Source organism: Salarias fasciatus, chromosome 10, assembly GCF_902148845.1.
Source record: "Salarias fasciatus chromosome 10, fSalaFa1.1, whole genome shotgun sequence".
NCBI lineage: Eukaryota > Metazoa > Chordata > Actinopteri > Blenniiformes > Blenniidae > Salarias > Salarias fasciatus.
The window spans coordinates 7,951,434-7,971,753 of NC_043754.1; the positions used below are offsets into that span (position 1 = coordinate 7,951,434).

The window sequence follows — 20,320 nt, forward strand, 5'->3', positions numbered from 1 at the left end:
GCTGAACCTGGTCCAGTCCCTCTCACCTCCTCTGCTTCGCTCCGTCTGTTCTCGTCTCCTCTGCTTGTGGCGTCTTCTGTCCTCAGGTCTGGTGAGAAGGCTGCTTCTCTCACTCCGTCGGTTTCTGTCTTGTGAAGCTGCAGTGGGAGCCCGATGGCTGCGCTCTGTGATGGAGCTCTGCTCTCTCTCAGCAGATCTGTACTGCGGAGAGCGCCACTGTACCCGCCCTCACTACTCAACGCTCCCTCCCACCCCTGCCAGGCGTTTGTGCCTCCTCAGTCAGACTGATGCTCTTTATTCTTCCTTTTTACGTGAGCTCATACAGTTTCAGGATCCAGTTAAAAAAAAAAAAAAAAAAACCCTTCAACTTGGTGGATTGTGGTATCATAATTTTTTATTAAGACACTTATTGAAATATCACAACGTAGTGATACATAGAAATAAAGAAAAAACTCATTTTTCAGCAAAAATTTGACATGAAAAAGTACATTTTTGCCATGGAGTCTACACAAAATAAATAGCTTTTATTCTGAAAACAAATCCTCAATATAACGGTCAGATTATATCTCAACAAATTCCCATAAAACATCTTGCAAATGGTCTACAAAGAGTTTACTGTAACTGCATAAAAACCAGTAAAATCCCAAAATAAGTAAGATGAATGAGAAAAAAAACTATTTCTATTTATCTTAAATGCATATAACAGGATATAAGATTGCATTAACTACTGCTTTCATCTGTGTATAAATACGGAAAGTTTTCAATTGTTCAAGCATGTTTTTTCTGCCACTACGTGGATCAGGCACCAACCAGAGGAGAAACTACAGAGCTGAAACTGAGCTCCTCACTGTCAAATTCACATATAAGTGAGCAATCGCTCATGAACAAGATCTACTCTACCTCAAAATGACTCTAAAACAGGTTATGTAAGCCTGCAATTTGCTTGTGGAGACAGCTTTTTGTTTCTCACTCCACTGAACTGGGGGAACGCTGAGGGAGAGCATGACGCAGTCCTCCCTCGGTCTATTTTCCTCCCTCTCTCTTGTCCATTTTTAATGCTTAAAGAGTCTATTTATCTTCTTAGAGTCATGGCCATGGCTTTTTTTGGGAGATCTATACAGTACTTCAATCCTAAATGCTGCGTGTAGCGAGAGAGAGAAAAGGTTGACTGGGAGACCTTGGCTTCCGTGACTTGAGGTGGTTGTTCGCACAATCCTGTTTCGATCCCTGGAGAGGAGCACTTTACTCCAAGAGTGGCACGATGAAAATAGCTGCACAGCCACACGAATAACGAATAAGTATGTGCAGGATATTAGCAATTATAATTAAAGCACAAAGTGTTAAAAAAACTGTGAAAATAGGTGTTTTTTCACATTCCCTAGCCACAGAACAAGATTTCCATTTCTCTTTCTACACACTGCATGATTTCAGTGCAACTTTAAGAAATCAATGTTGCTCAGTGTGTCAGTTATAAACTTGGGTATGGTGATGATGATATCTGTAGTGACATCCCAGTGGGTGATCTGAACAAGGCCTGTGATGGAACAGGGGAAACTTTGCAGAGTGCGTTTCACCTCTATGATAAACTGTCATGGAAGTTGTCACACAACTATGACACCATCTTGTGTACGGTAAATGTGGACAGTACTGAAGGAAAAAGCAAGTGGGCTGTTGGATATACTGTAATAACTGGCTGAGCCTCCTTTGCCAGTCATAATTTTAACAAGGCATTTCCATTTTCTTCTTCACTGTCGCTTCCATATTCTGTGTGAGATTCACAGCCTGTCAGTTCCGTGCTGCTCCAAGAGGTACATTTTTGGGTTTTTGAAGCCATTCCATAGTAGACTTACTGAAATTATGCAGTGGATCAGCCTGATAAATTTGGAGATTCCTTTTCCTCTTAATGATGGCGAGCTGTCCAAGCTTTGGAGGAGCGAAACAGCCCCAAACCATGATGCTTCCTCCATTGTACCTCATTTCTTGTTCTGAGAAGGCTGCATAATAATGGGTGACCATGTGATAACGTTATTGTATTGAACCAGAAAGAAAAATCCATTGATCTCAAGATCCACTTCAGTCCTGCTTTGTGCCGTTGGCTTGACCGCAGACTGACAGAACTGAGCTGACTCCATTTGAAGAGAATTTGTCTCATTGTGAACCGGTGAATATTCACCAAGATATCTTTCAGACGTTAATCATTTCCACCTTTATTCAGCTCAACAATACTTGACTGTGGCTCTTCGCTTGATCTTGTGAGGCATGACTCACATAGTGTCAAGTGGGTTGAAATGTTTTTAACTGTTTAAACTCTTGGTTTGCCAGCTCCTGGCTAAAACGTGTGCATTCGTCAGCCTGGAACAGCTGCTTTTTTTTTTTTTTTCTCGTTATTGACCAAATAAAATTAATTTGGAGCCACAAAGTTGTGTGAATACAGTTTGTCTATACAGACAGAAACTGTAACTTTCCACTTTTAGCTGTTTCAGCTTCTGTCCATTTTTTTAAAAAATGGGTTTAATATTATCAGGTATTGGATTCAGCTGTTTTACCCACTTTAGCTGTTGAGTAGCTTGTTTTCTGGTGGTTTTAGGCATTTTTCACTCTCTACATATTTTGACTCTCATAAGCAGTGTTCATTTGTTCCTTTTAGCCATTTCTGGCAATTTTATTCGTTTTTTTTTTTTTTCACCACGAAGGGGTTGAAAGGTCACACACGGCTTCAGTGTTGTTAGTTGCAGGACCTCTTACCAGGAATCTAATGGATTTGTTCAAGACATGAGACATTCTAACTGCTTGTGTGGCTTTAGGTTAAGCGCACTGCGGTTATCAGAAGCCTTAAGAGCAGCAATCCTTTAATCTGCCTGTTTACTTTAGTTCAATAGACCTTCGTGAAAACGCTAAGAGGCCGATGGCAGAGAGTTAGAAAAGACCCGGCAAGAAGTGTGTGTGAGAGATCACTACATACTCTTAGTCTGTGGAATAATTTCCATTATTGTATCCAATAACACATTCCGAACATGTTTCTGGATAGTTTAGTTTTATTAAATTTTTAGACTATGAGAAGGGTACAGTATTGAAAGTTTTTCATCTCAAAAAAATACTTTCAAAATTCAGAAAAAAAAATAATTCTGAACCATATTGATCAATTTGATAAATGTTATTAATGAAAATTTCAGTTTGTGTTGTGACTGCCATTTGTTGAGCAGTTTTTAAATGTTATTTTTAGGTTCCTTAAACTTGTTTTACAAGGTAGTTTGTAAGTCATATGGTGACCGGGACGAGCAATATTTCAATCCCCAAAATCTAGATATCTTAAGAGTTAAATGAAAATGCACTGAAGACGGCTTGAAGTTGAATCCCACACACACGAGCAAAATGTACTTTCCTCCCACTGGTGCAAAGCTCCTCGTGAGCCCACAAAGTAATTTGCTGACATTCTCCTTTGCTCCCTCAGTCACAGACCGACTGTAATCATGTCCTCCCCACAGAGACCATTAGCAGCCATGGCAATGTCAGCGCTTATGCAACCCGGGTAATTCACTGGCTTTAATTTCTCAATCACTTGTGGGCTCCGTCCTCCGTGATGCTGTCAGGTTGTTCACGTCGAAGATTGACCTGAAGTCTATGCTTATCATATCAGATTATATCGAAAGTTGCACCACGTCGAAGTCATGAAAAGTGTGATCCAACCCCATGTGCCACATACAAATTTAGTTGTGAACATGTCTCCTGCTGGCATCTGAGTGAGACTGAACATTCCTGCTAGCAAGATAAAAATAATGAAGTTGGCAGATAAATGGAAAAGAAAAATCTGGCAGCAGAATATTGCTGCATTTTAAGGTCAGCATGACTAAAAATGCCTAAACAGGTGGAGAGGAGGGAGAAAAAAAAAAATCCCTTGTCAGCTCATCGTGACCATGGTGATGGAAGAGATAATAATAAACCATCATTAAAAATCAAAAAACATGCCAAATAATGTGTGCAAGAGCAAAAAGATGTTTCATGAAGGGAGTAGAAATTATTTTTCTACTCAGGCTGCAGTCTTAATTCATTTATCTGCTGCTTGTTGTGGCCTCAGATTTTCCTCTTTTCCTCAGGGTTATCTGCTCACTGCTGTTAGAATGAAAGCTGCTGCTGCTGCTGCCGGGTGCAGACAGACACACAGCTGACCCCTGCAGCAGCACCGCACCGCCTCCCACACTCTCATGTGAAGCCTCGGGAGCCCCCGCACCGAGCATGCTCAGACGCAGCCCGCTCCTGGATCTCCAGACAGGAGTTTAGCAGTCATCTGCACACGGAGCGATGAGAAGTGACAAGAGCAGCGGGGAGCCGAGGAGCCGAGATATCTGGCAGGACGAGGCGAAGCGAGATGCACACACAAATACACACAGGCCCACACAACATGTTTGTTCCAATTAAAAGCTGTGCTGGCATTTTGTGCCAAACTGGAAAAAATGTTGAGGTAAAAATGAATAGACCTCTGTCTGTAATTTAATTGCAGCCTGATGGAGCTCTGGCTTCAACCTGCTGTGGAGGTGTAGCTCCTGAGCCACTAAGCTCTGCACTGTAGAAATATATCTCTGAAGAAAATGTGCATGTTGCATGGTTTTGATAAGCTACTTAGTAGAGCTGTCTGCAAGTTAATACTTCATTGTGTCTTTAGGTTTAACCATCCAAGGAGAACTGTCATGAAAAATATGTCCCTTAATCGATGGCACAGAGCTAAAAAATACCAAGATTTAGCAATCGGCTATTGCCCCAAGCTTAGAAGAAAAACATGTTTGCAGTTGCACCTCTGTTTCAATGGAATAAGTAAATGAGGCAATGAAAAGTAACATTTATTTCAAGTAACGAATCATTTTCTCCTGGAAAGAACTAAAGTAGTAACTGTGCTACAATTAACATAAGTAACAACAGTACGATTCTTAATAAGTCACTTGAATTGAGAGGTGATTTTTTTATAGAACTTAAGAATTCCTTCAGGCAAGTGAAAGATATTGTCATTGACATCTTGAATTGTTTGAGATGATGTGGAGTCATTATTATAATAGATACAGTTAGCTTAGTGCAGGGGTTTTCAACCTTTAATACCAAAAGAGCCGTTTTTCTCTCTTTCCTCCAAATAAATTTGAACTGGAGCCGCAAAACACATTAAAACTTTAAAATGAGGCTCAAGGTTTATATGTACTGAACTGACAAAAACGGCATCTTCTGTTGTATTTATGAAGATTCAGTTTAGAATTTAATTCTGTTTTTAGTTGTTTTTGTATCTTATTTTGTGATTTTACTATCTCTTTCAGCATTTTTTGTTAACAGTGCTGACTTTATAGCTGTTTTAACCATTTTGGCCCATTTTTTTAAGCTGCTTTGCACATTTCTTTTTTCTTTTCTTTTCTTTCAAAAATTCTAGTCCTGAAGTTCTTTCTGCAGTTTTGTCCTATATCTTGGAGTTTTCCAGTTTTAGTTATTGTAGTTATTATGCTTTTTTTTTGCACACCTCTTGGGTCCCTTTTAGAACCCAGTGGTGGGAACACTGACATTCACGTGGACAGATGACAAAGTTGGAATATTACAGGTGTCTCAGCTGAATGCCACTCTGGCCGCCATTGTTGTTATTGTCCATCTACTCGCGCATGTGCAGAAGAAATACTACCATCCTGCAGGATTTCAGCAAAAGTTGCCTTTTTCCTTATTTGCATAGAACGTTTTCAGAAAGTTCCATTTTCAGTGGCTTTGGCTCAGCTGGCTTCCACACACACACACACACACACACACACACACACACACACTCAAGAAGTGCTAAGAAAAAGCTGAATCTGCAAAGAAGAGCTCAGTGCTGCAGAGGTGACGGCACAGCTGCGTGTTTCAGCCATTTAGGTGCAAAAAATAAGCAGCACGGCTGTTATTAGATGTATACTTTCATTTTCCATGTTTTTATTTCAACAGACCGGCACACCTCCACAAAATCAGGTCCCAGTGCACCCTGCGGAAGAAATTTGTTTAATTATCCATGACTCCTGCTCAGGGTCCGTTGGGGGCAATTAGGACGTGTGGCTTAACAAACACCAGCCAGCACGCCAATCAAAAGATGGAGCGGCAATTACACGAGCGCAGGCCTACTTACAAGACTGCGAAGAAAACCGGAGAGGCAATCTTATTTTAAGTTTTGCACCTCGTCGCCACCCACTCCACCTCCCACTCAGTTGTATAATGCATGAGGTTGTTTAAACACTCTCATCACAGTCCCCGGGCAATAACTGGATGGATGGTAAATAAATAAGGGAGCTAATGACACCATTTGGGTATCGCTTATGTGAAGGTTTTTCAGGAGATAATTTTTGTTTGTATGTCAAAAGACGTACAGTAATTGGCTCATTTTCCTTCATCTCATTTGCTTTAACAACGCTCCGTTTCATCCGGGAGCCCAGAGGAGGTCCATGTGGACTCAGACATCATCTATCAGCCCTTTGATGAAAAGAAAAACCTTAATATTTAGTAAGTTTCTCCTTCTCCCTGGTCTCTAATCTGATTTTATGATCTCAGTAGGTGCTTTTATAACTGACACTGGAATAGAGGAATCTCTTAATGAATAGACACGTCTTTTAATCTGTTTCTGACTGATGTTCTTGATGAATTAGTCTTGTACCCATGATCATAATTTAGTTTTTTTTTTGTCTAACTGATCTAAATAATTCTAAACTGTCAACAAGATTTGTTAAGCACCAGGCCTACTCGCTGGGAGACTGTCACCCACTTTGGAATTTGCATGTTCTCCCTCTGTCGGTGTCTCTAAATTACTTGTAGATGTGCATTTATTCAGTGGAGGGGTGGAGAGGAGACCTTTGCCGGGGTGTATTCTGCCTCAGTCAGCTGGAGTCGTTCTCCAGTGACCTTAAGCTGAATGAAGTGGTCCAGAAGATGAAAGGGTGAATGGGCAATGTGTGCCACTTGGAGGAAAAAAGAGAAAGGTTTGGAAAGTCTTTGTAGTGCTTTAGAATATGTCTGCAGAGTGGAAGTGGATTTATATTGCCACCTGGTGGAGATGCAATGTGTAGCCAGAAGTCAGCTGCTGGTGAAAGCTGCAGTGCGCCCCTTGTGGTGTAATGCAGACAACCAGCATATGAGTCTGCTTTAGATCAGTCAAATTCAACTTTATTTTAAAATTTAACTTGGTATAATTTAATTATTAGATGAAACCTGTGCCTTTAGGTGCATTATACCTCAACATATATATATATATATATATATATATATATATATATATATATATATATATATATATATATATATATATATATATATACCTGATACCTGAAGTAGTGCATTGTTCGTTCATATGTTAATTCACACAGACTTGTAGTTTTTAACAGGCACTAAGAAAGGATTCAGCCACAATTTTTTTATTTTTTTTTTTAATAAACGTCAATGCAAATATAAATTGCTTTACTCCCAGCTGGTCCGGGTGGGACTGCTGGTCTGAACACCAGCTCGGCTCTCCTGAGTCCGTTCCTCTTCACGCTGTTGACACATAGCTGCGTTGCCAAGTCTCCTCTTAACCACATCATAAAGTATGCAGATGATACCACAGTAATGAACCGGTCCTACAGAGGTGCTGCATCTGGCAGACTGTGTCTCAATCCCTCAATCGATATCACTCTCATCTTCGGGTTCAGCGCAGTTAGTTCAAGAATAAAGTGTTATTCTACCAGTGAACAGAAGCTTAGCACATTAGTAACAGAGCTGCTTTTCAATAGAGATATCCCAATCCTATTTTATAGACACGCTGCCTCAACTGAACAGTGAATGATTATTTTGAAGGATTTTTTTTTTTTTTAGAAAGACAAATACAAAATTAAGCTACATGACAGTGCAAAAAGAAAACCATGCTTAAATTATATTAAGAAAAAAAAAAGCCAATCCCTTCTCATCTTCACCCTTTCAGCTATTTGTCAGGGTTGCCGGTTTGCAGACTTTCCAGCGTATTATCACTGATCTTGTCCAGTCTTGGCTCTCTCTGGGTCGCTCATTAATAGAGTCAGCAGCTTTGATTTTAATTTTATAATGGCTCCTCATTAGTGCTGTGTGCTCAATTAGGAATGAGCCCGTTCTGAACTCCGTGAATGATGGATCAGCGAACTCGCCCAGCTCAGCCTAACGGTTCCTGAAGCTTGGGGACAAACTGGCCTGGACAGATGGTGCTTCTTTACATCCACGCTAAACATACATCTGTTTGCTCTCTGGCAGCAGTAATCGTTTTGTCAGCTTCTCCCTGTGCTTAATGTACTTTTATCCACCCCATAAACCCAGAGAATGAATTCTCTGAGGCAACGTCCTACATCTCCTGGTGGCGGTACAGTTGGGACGGGGGGGGGGGGGGGGGGGGGGGGGGGGGGGGGGGGGGACGGGGGGGGGGGGGGGCGGGTTGAATAAATAAAAAGTCTGTAACTGTCCTCCTAGCTTCTATTAAAAAAAGGCATTTCACTGGAATGCAGCAGTCACAATGAGGTCTCTGATCAATGAGTAAGAATAACTGCTGTTCCTCGTACTGTCTGGATAATAATTTTCTCCTTTTTTTTTTTTATTCCTTCGTATTTTTTTTTTAAATTATTTTTTATTCCAAAAAATATGAAGACAAGATACAGGGGAAAGGCATCTCTCTGACCCCTCCAGTTTGAAAGCCATGGACGAGTCTGGACCCGTGGACACACGTGTGTGTGTTGTGCTGCAATACTTGGATGTCTTTTGTGTTTTGTTTGTGATCTTAAACTCCAGCCGCAATATTGAGGACACAGTGCTTCTTTCTCACATTCACAGTAGATCTCAAATACTTTTAAATGATCATTTTTCCCTGCGAAGTTGACTGAATCTGAGATGTCAACTCCTCGGAAGCAGTAGTTCAGTGAAAACTGTTCCGGATGTCTTCCGTTACCATGGATGAATGATTCTTCACACGCCACGTATCAAGGCAATGACCACGCAGCCGGACAGATTTTATTTATCTTTGTCCGATACGGATGTAGCACAGGAAACGATGATGTTCGTGTTAAATGGAGATGACCAAAGTCAAATAGGGGACTCGACATCTGAGGTCGTGAAAGGTGCCTCCTGCATCAGGCCTTGAATAAACAGTGCACCAGACACAATATTGGATTAGCACACTTCTGGGTCGACAATACATTTTCATAAAGAACAGGATGATGGTGTATCTGTCAGTCTCGTAACTCAGTTTAGGCACAATCACAGGGCACGTTTTGCCCCTAGTAATGCCTGATAACAATTCCAGAAATCTTGTTTGACTTGATTTTTCCAAGGATTGTGATGATCACTGGAAGTTCCTTTCTTGCTTCCCCCTCATTGTCTCTTTCAATTTTTATATTTTAGCTTTAGTTCAGGTTGGGTGACAGTAAAATATCGAACCTCAAACATTTGCAGAAGCTCAGAGCAACATTGATGAAGTTAAAGAAGTGAACGGCACATGCATTATGAATGCGTTTTTAAACAGAAGTAATGTATCCGGCCACACGCCTCTGCTCTTGCATTACTCATTCATGTCTATCTAAATGATATGAATAAATAATGAGTGCTTTTCAATAACTAATAGGGAGTTAAGGTACATTTCAGAGCTTAAAAACTATTTTTGGTTTGTTCAAAAAAAAAAAATGGAGCATGCGCAAGCTTCATCCATATTCACAATAATTAGGGATTAGCGCCGCGTTAACTAACGATCTGTAGCTTAGTATAAAGCCTGAAATCAAAGGAAATGGCTAACGCGACTCGGTGCAAAGTTCAAATCTCATAAGCTTTCTTCAGAAGCGTTGAGACTCGATGGGGAAGGACGCGTGAGAACTGTTGCTCGTCAGACGCGCTGACTTTGTGGAGTCTTGTCATTTTTATGACGTTGCCAGACAACCAGAGGAGACTCCAGGAAATACATTTGTCATTTGAGGAATAATTTTTTGGACATACAGTAGATACTGCAGGATCAAACATTTCACTTCTTCCTCTGCTGTCAATGTGTGCACAGACTCAGACCTGGGCGTACTGTAGATATGATAAAAATAGCCTTCTTTTTTATGTCTTCCAGCAGGTTTTATGAGAGCGACTGTGTAACTTCCAGTCAGATGAACTGCTAGTTTGACATATAGGGTTTAGATGGAGCACTACATTGTCCTTCCTTCTGTTTACCTTTAAAGCTGTCATCATCGGAGTACTTGGAGCTTTACTTTTCTGTTTTCTGCAGTGTGTCAATGTTCAGGGTGATTTCGGACATCCTGTTCGTGAATATATATATGATTCAATGTGTACAAAAGAAAATCCATCCTCTGCAAGATTAAAATAAATTTATCTCCCTTTCTCTACTGGAGCTGCCTCCCCAATGCCAATCTTTAATTGGAGCTTTACTCAGCTTCCTGTATTGTGTTGATGGTAATGACCTTCAAGGACTGTCACCATGTTCTGTAATCATGTAAAGAAACAAGATAAAGATGAGTGCAACATTCAATATCTAGCTCATTATCTACAATAAATTGTCTGCATAGTGCTCACATTTAGACAGGGCACGATCAGTGTAAAGGATGAATGTCTTTAGAAATGACAAATTTACAGTTTAATAATGCAATAATAATATAATGGACTTTGACTTCAGTTGATGGCAAAATGTTTCCAAAGAATATACAGCAAATCATACAGCAAATATACATTTAAAATGTATATAATGCTTATGTTTGTGAAAGAAACGGAGCATTTTAGTTGTTTAAACACCCTTATATCTAGCCTCGTAAACCAGACCCGCCCACTCCTCATCTATATTGGATTTGGAGTTAAGCTCAACTCAAAAATCCAAACGCGGATGAGGAGTGGGCGGGTCTGGTTTACTAGGCAACCTTATATCCTATATTAGGTTTAAATTTCAGCAATTTTTACGATTTATCAAATATCATTTAGAATAGAATACTTTCCTGTCATTTAGACTAATATTTGGTGGTAAAGCTATATCACTGCCATCAGGTTAAAAATTGATGTTGAGTAAAGTGAACCTGGGTTTGATTCCTGGTAGCAGCAGGAAGGACAGCCAGTGTTTGCTGAATGAATGGACACTCTCCGTGAAGCCTGGACTAAATGATAAGAATGAAGCTTGGAAGTCAAAGCATCAAGAAGAGGTGAAAAAAAAAATTGTCTGTGCTAAAAGTGACCGCTGTCACTGTCTTTATAGCATTAATAAGCTCAATGAAAACGTGCGATAGGTCTTGTTCATGTCAATTTTGAAAAAAAAAAAAAAAGAGAGAATGACATGCTACATAATAAAAGCCCCATGTCTGTGAAATTTGTCTTCCAGTATGTTGTTTACTTTCAATTGGGACTTAAATAAAGGCCCACGAGGCTTGCAAATAATTGCATTGTTGTTCTTTTAGAACTCTATGTCCCTTTCTCCTTTGTTGAAATTGTGCGTGTACTTTTTCCGCTGAAACGTCCAGGAAGTCCCTGAAGTCCTGCAGCCCAGGTCAAGTCAAACATAAACAAACCCGTCACATCAAGCCGGCCTGAGTGTCACTTATTCACGTTTTCACTGGCTGCGCTGAAAGAAGAGAAAATAAACTTTCTGTAAACTTTTAACCAAACGTGTCTCCGGCCACTTTGCGAGGAAACTCCATGAGTCATCCATTCGTTCCATTGAGCAACACTTTATTCGGACTCCCACTCTCGTTGGTTCCTTAGTGTGGAATAAACAGACGTTTAAATACTGTGAGCATATGATCAACAAAACAATGTGAATATTAACAAGGCTTTGTGTGACTTGCACTTTTAGGGAAAACAAAACAAAACGATACCAAAACATGTAACATTTGTCATCTTATGCCTTGAATTGACCCCTTTTTGGCACCAGACCTCTATACTGTGAGTAAATGAGCAGCTCATAATCGCAGCACTTTCCAGACACACTTCTGTCCTTCTGCAGAGTTTCATCTCGGCTCGGCGGGGGCGCCGTTTGTCTCGTGCAGCGTGAGGTTTTTCTCCTCGGCTTCTGCTTTTGTTTGCTTGCCAGGCTGCAGAGGGGCCTCGTGCCCGTTACTGAAAGTCAATCGTTTATGCGTGGACTCGCAGTCGAGCTGCGCTTTTCTGCGGGCCGCTCCTCTGCAGCGCAGCAGCTCTCCGTACGCTCTGCGGAAATCCCTGTTGAAGGCCGGGTACAGGATGGGATTGAGGGTGGAGTTAAAGTAGCCCAGCCACAGGACGACTGAGTGAAGCGTGTTCGGGGGGTTCGTCTTCTCCTTTATGCCCTTGCAGGTGAAGAAGGTGAAGTAGGGGAACCAGCAGATGACAAAAGCCCCCAGTACGGCAGCCAGGGTCACTGTGGCTTTGTGTTCTCGGGCTACGGCCGCAGTCGCTGTGCGTGCAAATGACGGGGTGGTGGCGCGAATACGGCGCACCTGAAAAGATTGAAAAACGGTCACAAATTAGCATTGTGGTGTTTTTTAGAATGAATGTGATGTAGTAATCCATATGTTGTGTTATAAACAATTGGGATTTGTGCTTCAGATTTTTCTGTTCCATAAAATAACCAGCATGTGGGGGTGTCAATTATTTATTCTCTTATCTACAAACGTATTTCACCATTAAGAGAGTCTGCTGTAACTTTTTACACAAATGTGGGTTTTCTGCGATGTTGTTAAGGAATCTGAATAGATGACAACTGCATTAACTTTGACAATGTCTTTCTTTTGTTCTGGCAAAAAGCCCTGAACCACTGAAAATGAGCCGGTGAGAAATACTGCAGTCATGATCCTCCAGTTGATGATCGCTGTCTGAGAGCATGCTGGTTAATAATAACCCAGTTGCACTAGTTGATGCTTAAACAAATTGCAAACTGTTATGTAATCTCTGAATATTTGTCACTATCACATTAAAAACGGAGTTTTCCCAAACCATTTGAATATTTCAAGGCGTAAATATTTCGAACCAGTCAGATGGCATTATATTAACACACTATGTACATGTTTTGAATTTTTTATTTTATTTTCAAATGACTTTCTGCAAATCATGATGATCCTTGGACTTGAGTTGGGTTTATTTTCTTTAAAGAATAATGTTCAATCAAGCTATTAAAAATATTCAATCACAGTTTTAAAAGGTCGCTTAAAGCTTGTTGCCCTGCTCCAACATGTGGCGTTTCTATTTCCCAGTGGGGTGACTCACACTCACCTGTTCTCGTGCCACTCTGAATATGCACAGATACATTCCACACATGACCAGCAGAGGCAGATAAAAAGTGCTGAAGGCGTAAATCAGCACGTAGTTGTTGTTCCACTCAAACTGGCAGTAGCGGCCCTCCCTGTCCTCGTCCCCCATGCTCCAGTCCGAGTGCTGCACCCTGTAGTCCACCGTGTTCCAGCCCAGGTGGATGGGAACAAAGGACACTGCCAGAGACAAGGCCCAGATGGTGACGATGGCCACTGTCACCCTCGGGCGAGTGACCCTCCTGGAGTGGCTCAGCGGAGCCGAAATGGCCAAGTAACGGTCCACGCTGATGGCCAGCAGGGTCAGGATGGAGGACGTGCACAGCATGACGTCCAGCGAGATGTAGATGTTACACAGGGTTCCGCCGAAGGGCCATTTCCCGCTGCGCAGCTCCACGCTGGCGGACAGGGGCATCACCAGCAGGCCGAGGAGGAGGTCCGTCACTGCCAGGGACACCACGAAGCAGTTGGCGATGCGCCACAGCCGGCGGCTGAGCCCCACAGCCAGGCACACCAGCACGTTCCCGCCGATCGTCAGAACGATGAAGGACACCAGAACCAGCAACTGGAGCGTCGTGGAGATCATGGTGCACCGGAACAGCGCGGCAGTCCGTGTCGCTGCAGAAGATGTTCACACTGAGTCATCCACGTGTCCCCGAACTTCCCCAGCTACTGCCATTTCACTTCTCCATCACATGGTCCCAAAGGGAAGTCAGGTTCAGGAGTGGATCTCTGCGCCTCTCGGCCATCTTGTTTTTTCAGTCTCATAGCAACAGGCCCTGAAGTGAACGCGTCCCTGCGGAAGAGCAACAATCATCAGTTGACAAAAGGCACATTTTACCTCATGTATGATGTTTTGTAGTTCGTGTACTAAATGCAGCAGTGACCCATTTCATGTATCACTGCAGCTCTGGAGGTTTTACCAGATTTTTACTGAAAAAAGACAAATGGCGTACTTCAAACGTGGTTTTCATTTTCCAACCTTCTGCAAAGAAATTTGATAAATTACAACCTGTTCTCTTTTCTTTTAGCTCTGCTTACATAAAAATGAAGCAAGGAAATGAATCAGTACAATAAACTAGATGTCAGGAAGTTGGCTGCAGTACAGACAAAGTGACAGTAAATCAACTCGTGTTCCTAAATGAACATATTCACTGGAGTGCTGCAGCTTTTTCATAATGCTGATGGCTGAGGATCGTCTCTACCATAGTATTGACGTTTAACACTGAATCATCATTTTATTAACTGGAAAAAAATATCAAAATGAACTGAATGTATGTGCTGGATTCCATATTTTCATCACTGCATGCTTAATGCTGCATTCACCATTCATATCCCAAAACAGCTAAATATAATTACATGCAAAGGTCATAACTGAAAGTTTCAAGGCTATTTGATGTGCAATTGTTTTTTTTTTTTAGGACAATCATCTTTCAAAAAGTATCATGAAGAAGAAAGAAAAAATCCCATATTTTGCATTTGTATGGAAATTTAATTTATAGTCGTCTCGTGGTCACATGTAGTATTTACTGGTATATTTTCTTAGAGCAATGCTCACGTATCGTCAGAAATGGGGTAAATATGTTAAAACCATAATGCGCAGAAAAAAAGGCACATTTAATCTGCGTCTTAGATAAATTGATGAACCAAATCAGAGTAGTGGTTGTATGGTAGTGGTTTGCACTGTTGCATCACAATGACATAGTCTCTGATTCAAGTACCTTCATGTGGACATTGTATTTCCAATGCATGCACTTGCCACAGGTCTATCATGGGGCGAAGCTCAGGATACAGTTGGGAAGCCAGGTGTTTTTGTGGCCTTTATTCCCAACCGTAGTGGAGAGAGGTTGAGATACTCAAGTTTGTTTCCTCTCACATTCCATAAACATGCGTCAAAAGAAGCTGAATCTCAAACTTGGAGATTTTATCCAGAGATTTGCAAGAACATCTCACGATAGCTAACATCAGAAATAAATAGTGTGTATTTACCCTGCCTGGGGCGGGGAGAAGAGTGGACTGTGAACATAATAGATGTTTACCATTTCACATGTCATTTGTTTGAAAATGTCACTTTTGTCAATAAATATTGAGTGTTTAAGGACTCTTATGTGTATAATGTTCCAAAACGGGTCAATAAAACCATTTCTTTGATGTTCATTTACTGCAGAGGTGTTTTTATGATGTCGGGCTGTGTCACAGCTTCATCAGAGCTCAAGTATAAGAATCACACAAGCATAAAAAACAGATCCGAGCATTGTTGCTTGCAGGCTCTGTGCCACCCTGAACGACCCACACAGGGTCAATAAGAAATTATGAATCAATTGAAAATTACTGAACATGATGGTTACATTGTAACTTCCTGAAAGCTGCAGGTTTAATTAGTCAGTTTTTGCTTTTTACATATCTTGATATGAAGGATAATAAATCAAATCTCCACATATTACACAAAACACAACCTTGACCGGTGCAAAGCTAATGCTAATCTCCATGAAAGCCATGCACTATATAGCTTTTCAATACAAATATTCATGTTGAACAGAACAGAGTTGGCCTCACACAGTTGTTCTCGTTTTTCATGTAGTCCCTTCAGGATATTTTAGTGGCCGCCCCTCATACGGAGGGTCAAAGTTGCTCACTATAGCCGCAGAATCTCGGTGTACATCAAGTTTCACTGTTTTATGTGCAGATGGTCCTTTGAACTCCAGAGAGTTGCTCTCCCAACTCAAGTTAAACATCGCAGCTTAATCAGTCCCTCTGGAGGGTTCTCGCTCTTCTGTTTACCCCACCAGCCATTTACCACACAGTATATGTCTTTTACAGGCTCACAATGCCAGTGCGACTATCTCTGATGTTTAACATCCCACATTCCCTCTAACTGCACGGTGCAGCTCTCCTGTCCCGAGGCCCCGTCACACTATTGTTTGTAATTTTTGCTGAAATTACACAGGTTGGACACTGAACATTTGTCTCGAAGGAATTTGGATGGAATTGGTCAGGAGATGTTTGTGTCAATGAAATAAATAAACCTGTGTGATGTACAGCACATAGAGAGGAAAAACACTGTGGTTTTGTAAACGCGTATGTCCGTGTCTATGGAGATCGGGGTATTTACTGGAGGAGAAAAAGCGTGGGCTGTATTGTATTGTTCATTGCTGTCAAGCTAATGCTGGACAAGATCTTTCAAACAGTCATAAAGCATGTTAACACAGTCTGGAGTCTTATAAACAAGTCAAAACTACTCAAATGCTGAATTTGACAGAAGGAAACAGATTTGTGTTTAGCCCGATATATTATTCTAAAAATAACACTAACATTAAAAACTCAGTACGCAATAAGTTTAATTTCCATATTTATCAGGGATGCACACTCTGACAAATGTTCCTTCAAAGCGCAGTATCTATTTATAACTTTTAAAAATAGTAAAAGAAAAATCATGTCATTGCAATGATGCTTGTAGGTGTTGCTACTGAAACAATGTCCAGCATCTCGTCTGATCTCAGTCTAATAGGAGAAATGCCACATTACACAACAGAGTTTTGAGTGTCTGCAAAACATTAACAGTCACAACTCCAGCAGAATTTCAGAGGAGCTGGACTAAAGACAAACTGGACTCTACAACTGTCCACACTGTACCCTTTAAACCGATTTTTCTCTTTAATGGAAGATGAAATATCTAAGAAAATACACATTTGCTACTGAAATGGCAGCTACCCAAAGGATTACAGCATCCAAGCAAGGTGACCTGCACAAGCTGGAACCGAGCAACAGAATGAGGAAGAAAAATCACGCAGGTCACTTTTGAAGCGGGTTTGGCTTGTTGGTGCTTTATGGGGCAGTTTGACTATTTCAGAAACTGTCGGGTCTACTTGTAGGATTTATCATCAGAGACATGTAGTGAAAGACAGTGACTGAACTGAGGTGATGATAAGGTAACAATACTTCAGATATTTACTTTTTAAATGTGAGGTATGTAAAACACGGTTCTTGAGTGCTGTACATTCAGCACGTCCCAAACATGCTGCATTGAGATCTGATGACTGTGCCGATCAGCTCTTCTTTTTAAAGCGTTAGACTCGATAACATGGTACAGTTTGAAAATAAAGGGATGGGCATTTGTCAGCAGCAGCTCTGGCATGTACGTCACTCAAGTTTACACTGAGGGGCCCGAAGACTGTCCACATAAAAGTCCTCATCCCACCAGCAACAGCCGGATCAGTGCTTGGATGTCATGGAACCAAATTATGACACGCTGAAACAAAATAATTATATTTCACTCGTTACAACCATCACTGCAACCTGTTCCTGGCTGTTAAAGCGCACTCGCCACATGGTTACTGTGCCTAATCTGTTGTATAATTATATAGTATTGATATGGGCCAATGTTGGACAAATAGTTGTTGAATCAACGCCACCATGACTGAAGGTGATTCTGAAGACGTACTGTAGGTGTATCCAGCAGTGTGCCTACAGCTGTGGTCTGCGAGTGTCTGTATAAATCATGTCTTGTGTGATCAGCTTGTCCCAGCAGATGTGATCAGTGTTTATTTTCATGCACCCTCAAAGACACTGCTGTCCTGCTTTGCGCTGAGACGAAGCCAATACTGAGTTTCCTTTAAGAAGTGATTCGGTTTGATGATGTCGATGCATTCATGTTTAATGCTTTGGACCCCATTACCCACTAACGACATTTAAAATTTAAATCAGGCACAGTAATGGGCACAGCTAGGCCCTGTTGTGTTTCTTAGTGTTTCATAGTTCAATGCAGCTGGTGTAACACCTGACTGGCATTATATGAACTTCCTATGAGCTGCAGAATATTCATGATATTTCAATTTGCTCAGGGCTTCCTTATCACACCGTGCCCGTCTGATGCACCAGACATGGGTTCAAATTCTGTTAACGTTTGATAATGCTAAATTCCGGTGGCTTGTATAACAGCAGACTGATAATAACATTGATGGTGTTACATTAAGGAGACCACTCAGTGTGGAAAGGTTATGCAAATGTTTTAAACCATTATCACACAATTTCACAGTGTATTACAAATACTTACGATTAGAATATGATCACCTACAATCACAGTACAGAAAGCAAACTGGCCAATGAAGTTATAATATAATATAATATAATATACAAGAGAGTAATGAAAATAAAAATTTGAGGGCAAGCTATATTTGATGTCATTTTCACAGTAAGCTTGACTATTTTGACGTGTTATTTTTGAATACCCCTCTCTGCATAAATTTGAACCGTTTGGAAATCATCTCAGGCCAATATTTAATTGCAGATACATCTTTGCACACATCTTTACACAAATCTTCCGATCTATGTAGAAATTAACAGGATGCTACACAATTGCTTAAAATCTCAGCTGTTGCAGTTTTCTACTGCAAGAAAAACTTTTCTTTTTTTTTTTTTTGCGAGACTGAAAATTAAATTTATTTAAATTTCGCCCAGCTTTCGGAGTGTAGAGAAGTGCTTAGAGAAGAGGTGCTCGCTTGCAGCTCATTGTTTTGGACCAGTGATGAAAAAAAACGGAACCTGAAAACACAGACGACTCCTAATTTTTCTCCTTTGTTTTGGTTTAAATTATTCACACAAAATGTACCTTCTGCTCAGATGCTCTTTTCTTCTTTTTTTAATGGTCTCTGCAGCAAGTTGTTGCAACTTGCACAGTGGATTTTTACAAAATCCCATGATCAGCAACTGGAAATCTTATTAAACATTTGAGGCCTGTCGCTTCTCACGCTCCACAACTCTTACAGCATTCATGTTTTCATAGACGAAGGCTCTTTAATGCTTAATGCGCGTCCACAGATCGCGTTGGACCTGTTTACTCTCAAAATATTGATTGACCAGCAAATTGGTAAGATTACTTCTTTTTCTGCATCTTGCTGCAATCAGTTGTTTAGTTCTACTTCTTATTATTGGAAAACTGGAGTTGATGTTTTTTTTTTCTAATTTGTCACTTTATTATTCCAGAAATTGGATTTGACCTGTTTGGCACGTCTTCCAAAATGCTGTCATTGAAAACAAAAGAAAAGGGCAGAACCTAAAATTAAAATGTTTATTGCACATAAAGAAATCTTGTCAGGTTCCTGCCTGAAATCCATGACCCTATTATTGTGGATTTTAAGTTAAGTGTGGAGCAATAATAGCTCTTTTTATTTGGCAGTATAACTGAGTGTAACTGGTTCTGTTTTAAAAGAAAACTGAGTGGCTGTTATTTTTCTTATGATAATGAAACCCCCATCACAATTGGTGCTATAAAAAGGTTGCAGACCCCGTCTCTGGTTAGACAATGACATCACACACACGCACACACACACACACACACACACACACACACACACACACTGAGAAGGTGGGGGACTGGTCTCAGGTTGAATAGGTCTTTTTACATGAGCATATTATGACCGATTTTTAGCAGATTGGTTGTAATTTAAAGATTTAATATAAATTCTACCATGCGGCCACAAGTTCTCTTCAGACAGTAAACTAAGCCGAAATCGTCACATATTTTCCCAGAAGTGTTTCTTACTGAACTAACTAAACTAAAATAACCTCTCTTTAAAGAAACACATATTAGTTAATCCTTGATAATGTTTACTAAACTCAATAATCTGGCTTTAGAGAGCCTCCAAAGGTGGAAAAATCCAAATAATAAAAGAACAGCAGATTCTACCAGGACCAGCTTTATCTGTTCACTAGCCACAACCGTGACCCTGCGCAGGATTTTCCAGTATAATTCATGCTGCGATGACAAATATGATAATATGGAGTGACAGCAGTGACGGTGATAAGAGCGACAGAGCAACAATGTTTAGGGTACAATTGAGGAAATTGGTTGTGCTTAAGCAATCTCGACAGTGGCGAATCTGGTAATTTCAAAATCAAACAAGAGGATTAAGAAATTATAACACTGTTTATTTGAATCACAGGAATCCAGTGGTGACTATAAGGGTCATTGAGTGAAATTCTCCATTATCTTACCTGTTTTTGAAGGAAATTTCTTTTTTACTTTACATTTATTACACATTAACTTGAAGATGGCATTTTAATCCCTACAGTTCTACTTGAAAATGCAA

General features: G+C 40.6%; 2 protein-coding genes across 2 annotated transcripts in view; both read right to left on the reverse strand.

Moving 5' to 3' along the window:
• kcnip1b (Kv channel interacting protein 1 b) overlaps positions 1-58 on the reverse strand; it is a 29,538-nt gene extending 29,480 nt beyond the window's left edge. Inside the window, exon 1 of the mRNA XM_030101503.1 lies at positions 27-58. The gene's annotated coding sequence lies outside the window, so the exon portion shown is untranslated. The remainder of the gene's footprint in view (positions 1-26) is intronic.
• Positions 59-11,957: 11,899 nt separating this feature from the next.
• On the reverse strand, positions 11,958-13,818 carry LOC115395680 (histamine H2 receptor-like). The gene is made up of 2 exons (XM_030101312.1): positions 13,198-13,818; positions 11,958-12,425 (listed from the first exon to the last, which is right to left on the reverse strand). Exons 1-2 carry the CDS (start codon positions 13,816-13,818, stop codon positions 11,958-11,960), a joined length of 1,089 nt encoding a protein of 362 aa, XP_029957172.1.
• Positions 13,819-20,320: the final 6,502 nt, after the last annotated feature.

What these genes read in the sequence shown, in the direction of transcription:
- LOC115395680 (XM_030101312.1), bottom strand. Translation starts at nt 13,818, where the DNA reads ATGATCTCCACGACGCTCCAGTTGCTGGTTCTGGTGTCCTTCATCGTT. An exon ending in TCAGAGTGGCACGAGAACAG is followed by an intron (nt 12,426 to 13,197) that starts GTGAGTGTGAGT and finishes CAATCTTTTCAG; the next exon opens with GTGCGCCGTATTCGCGCCAC.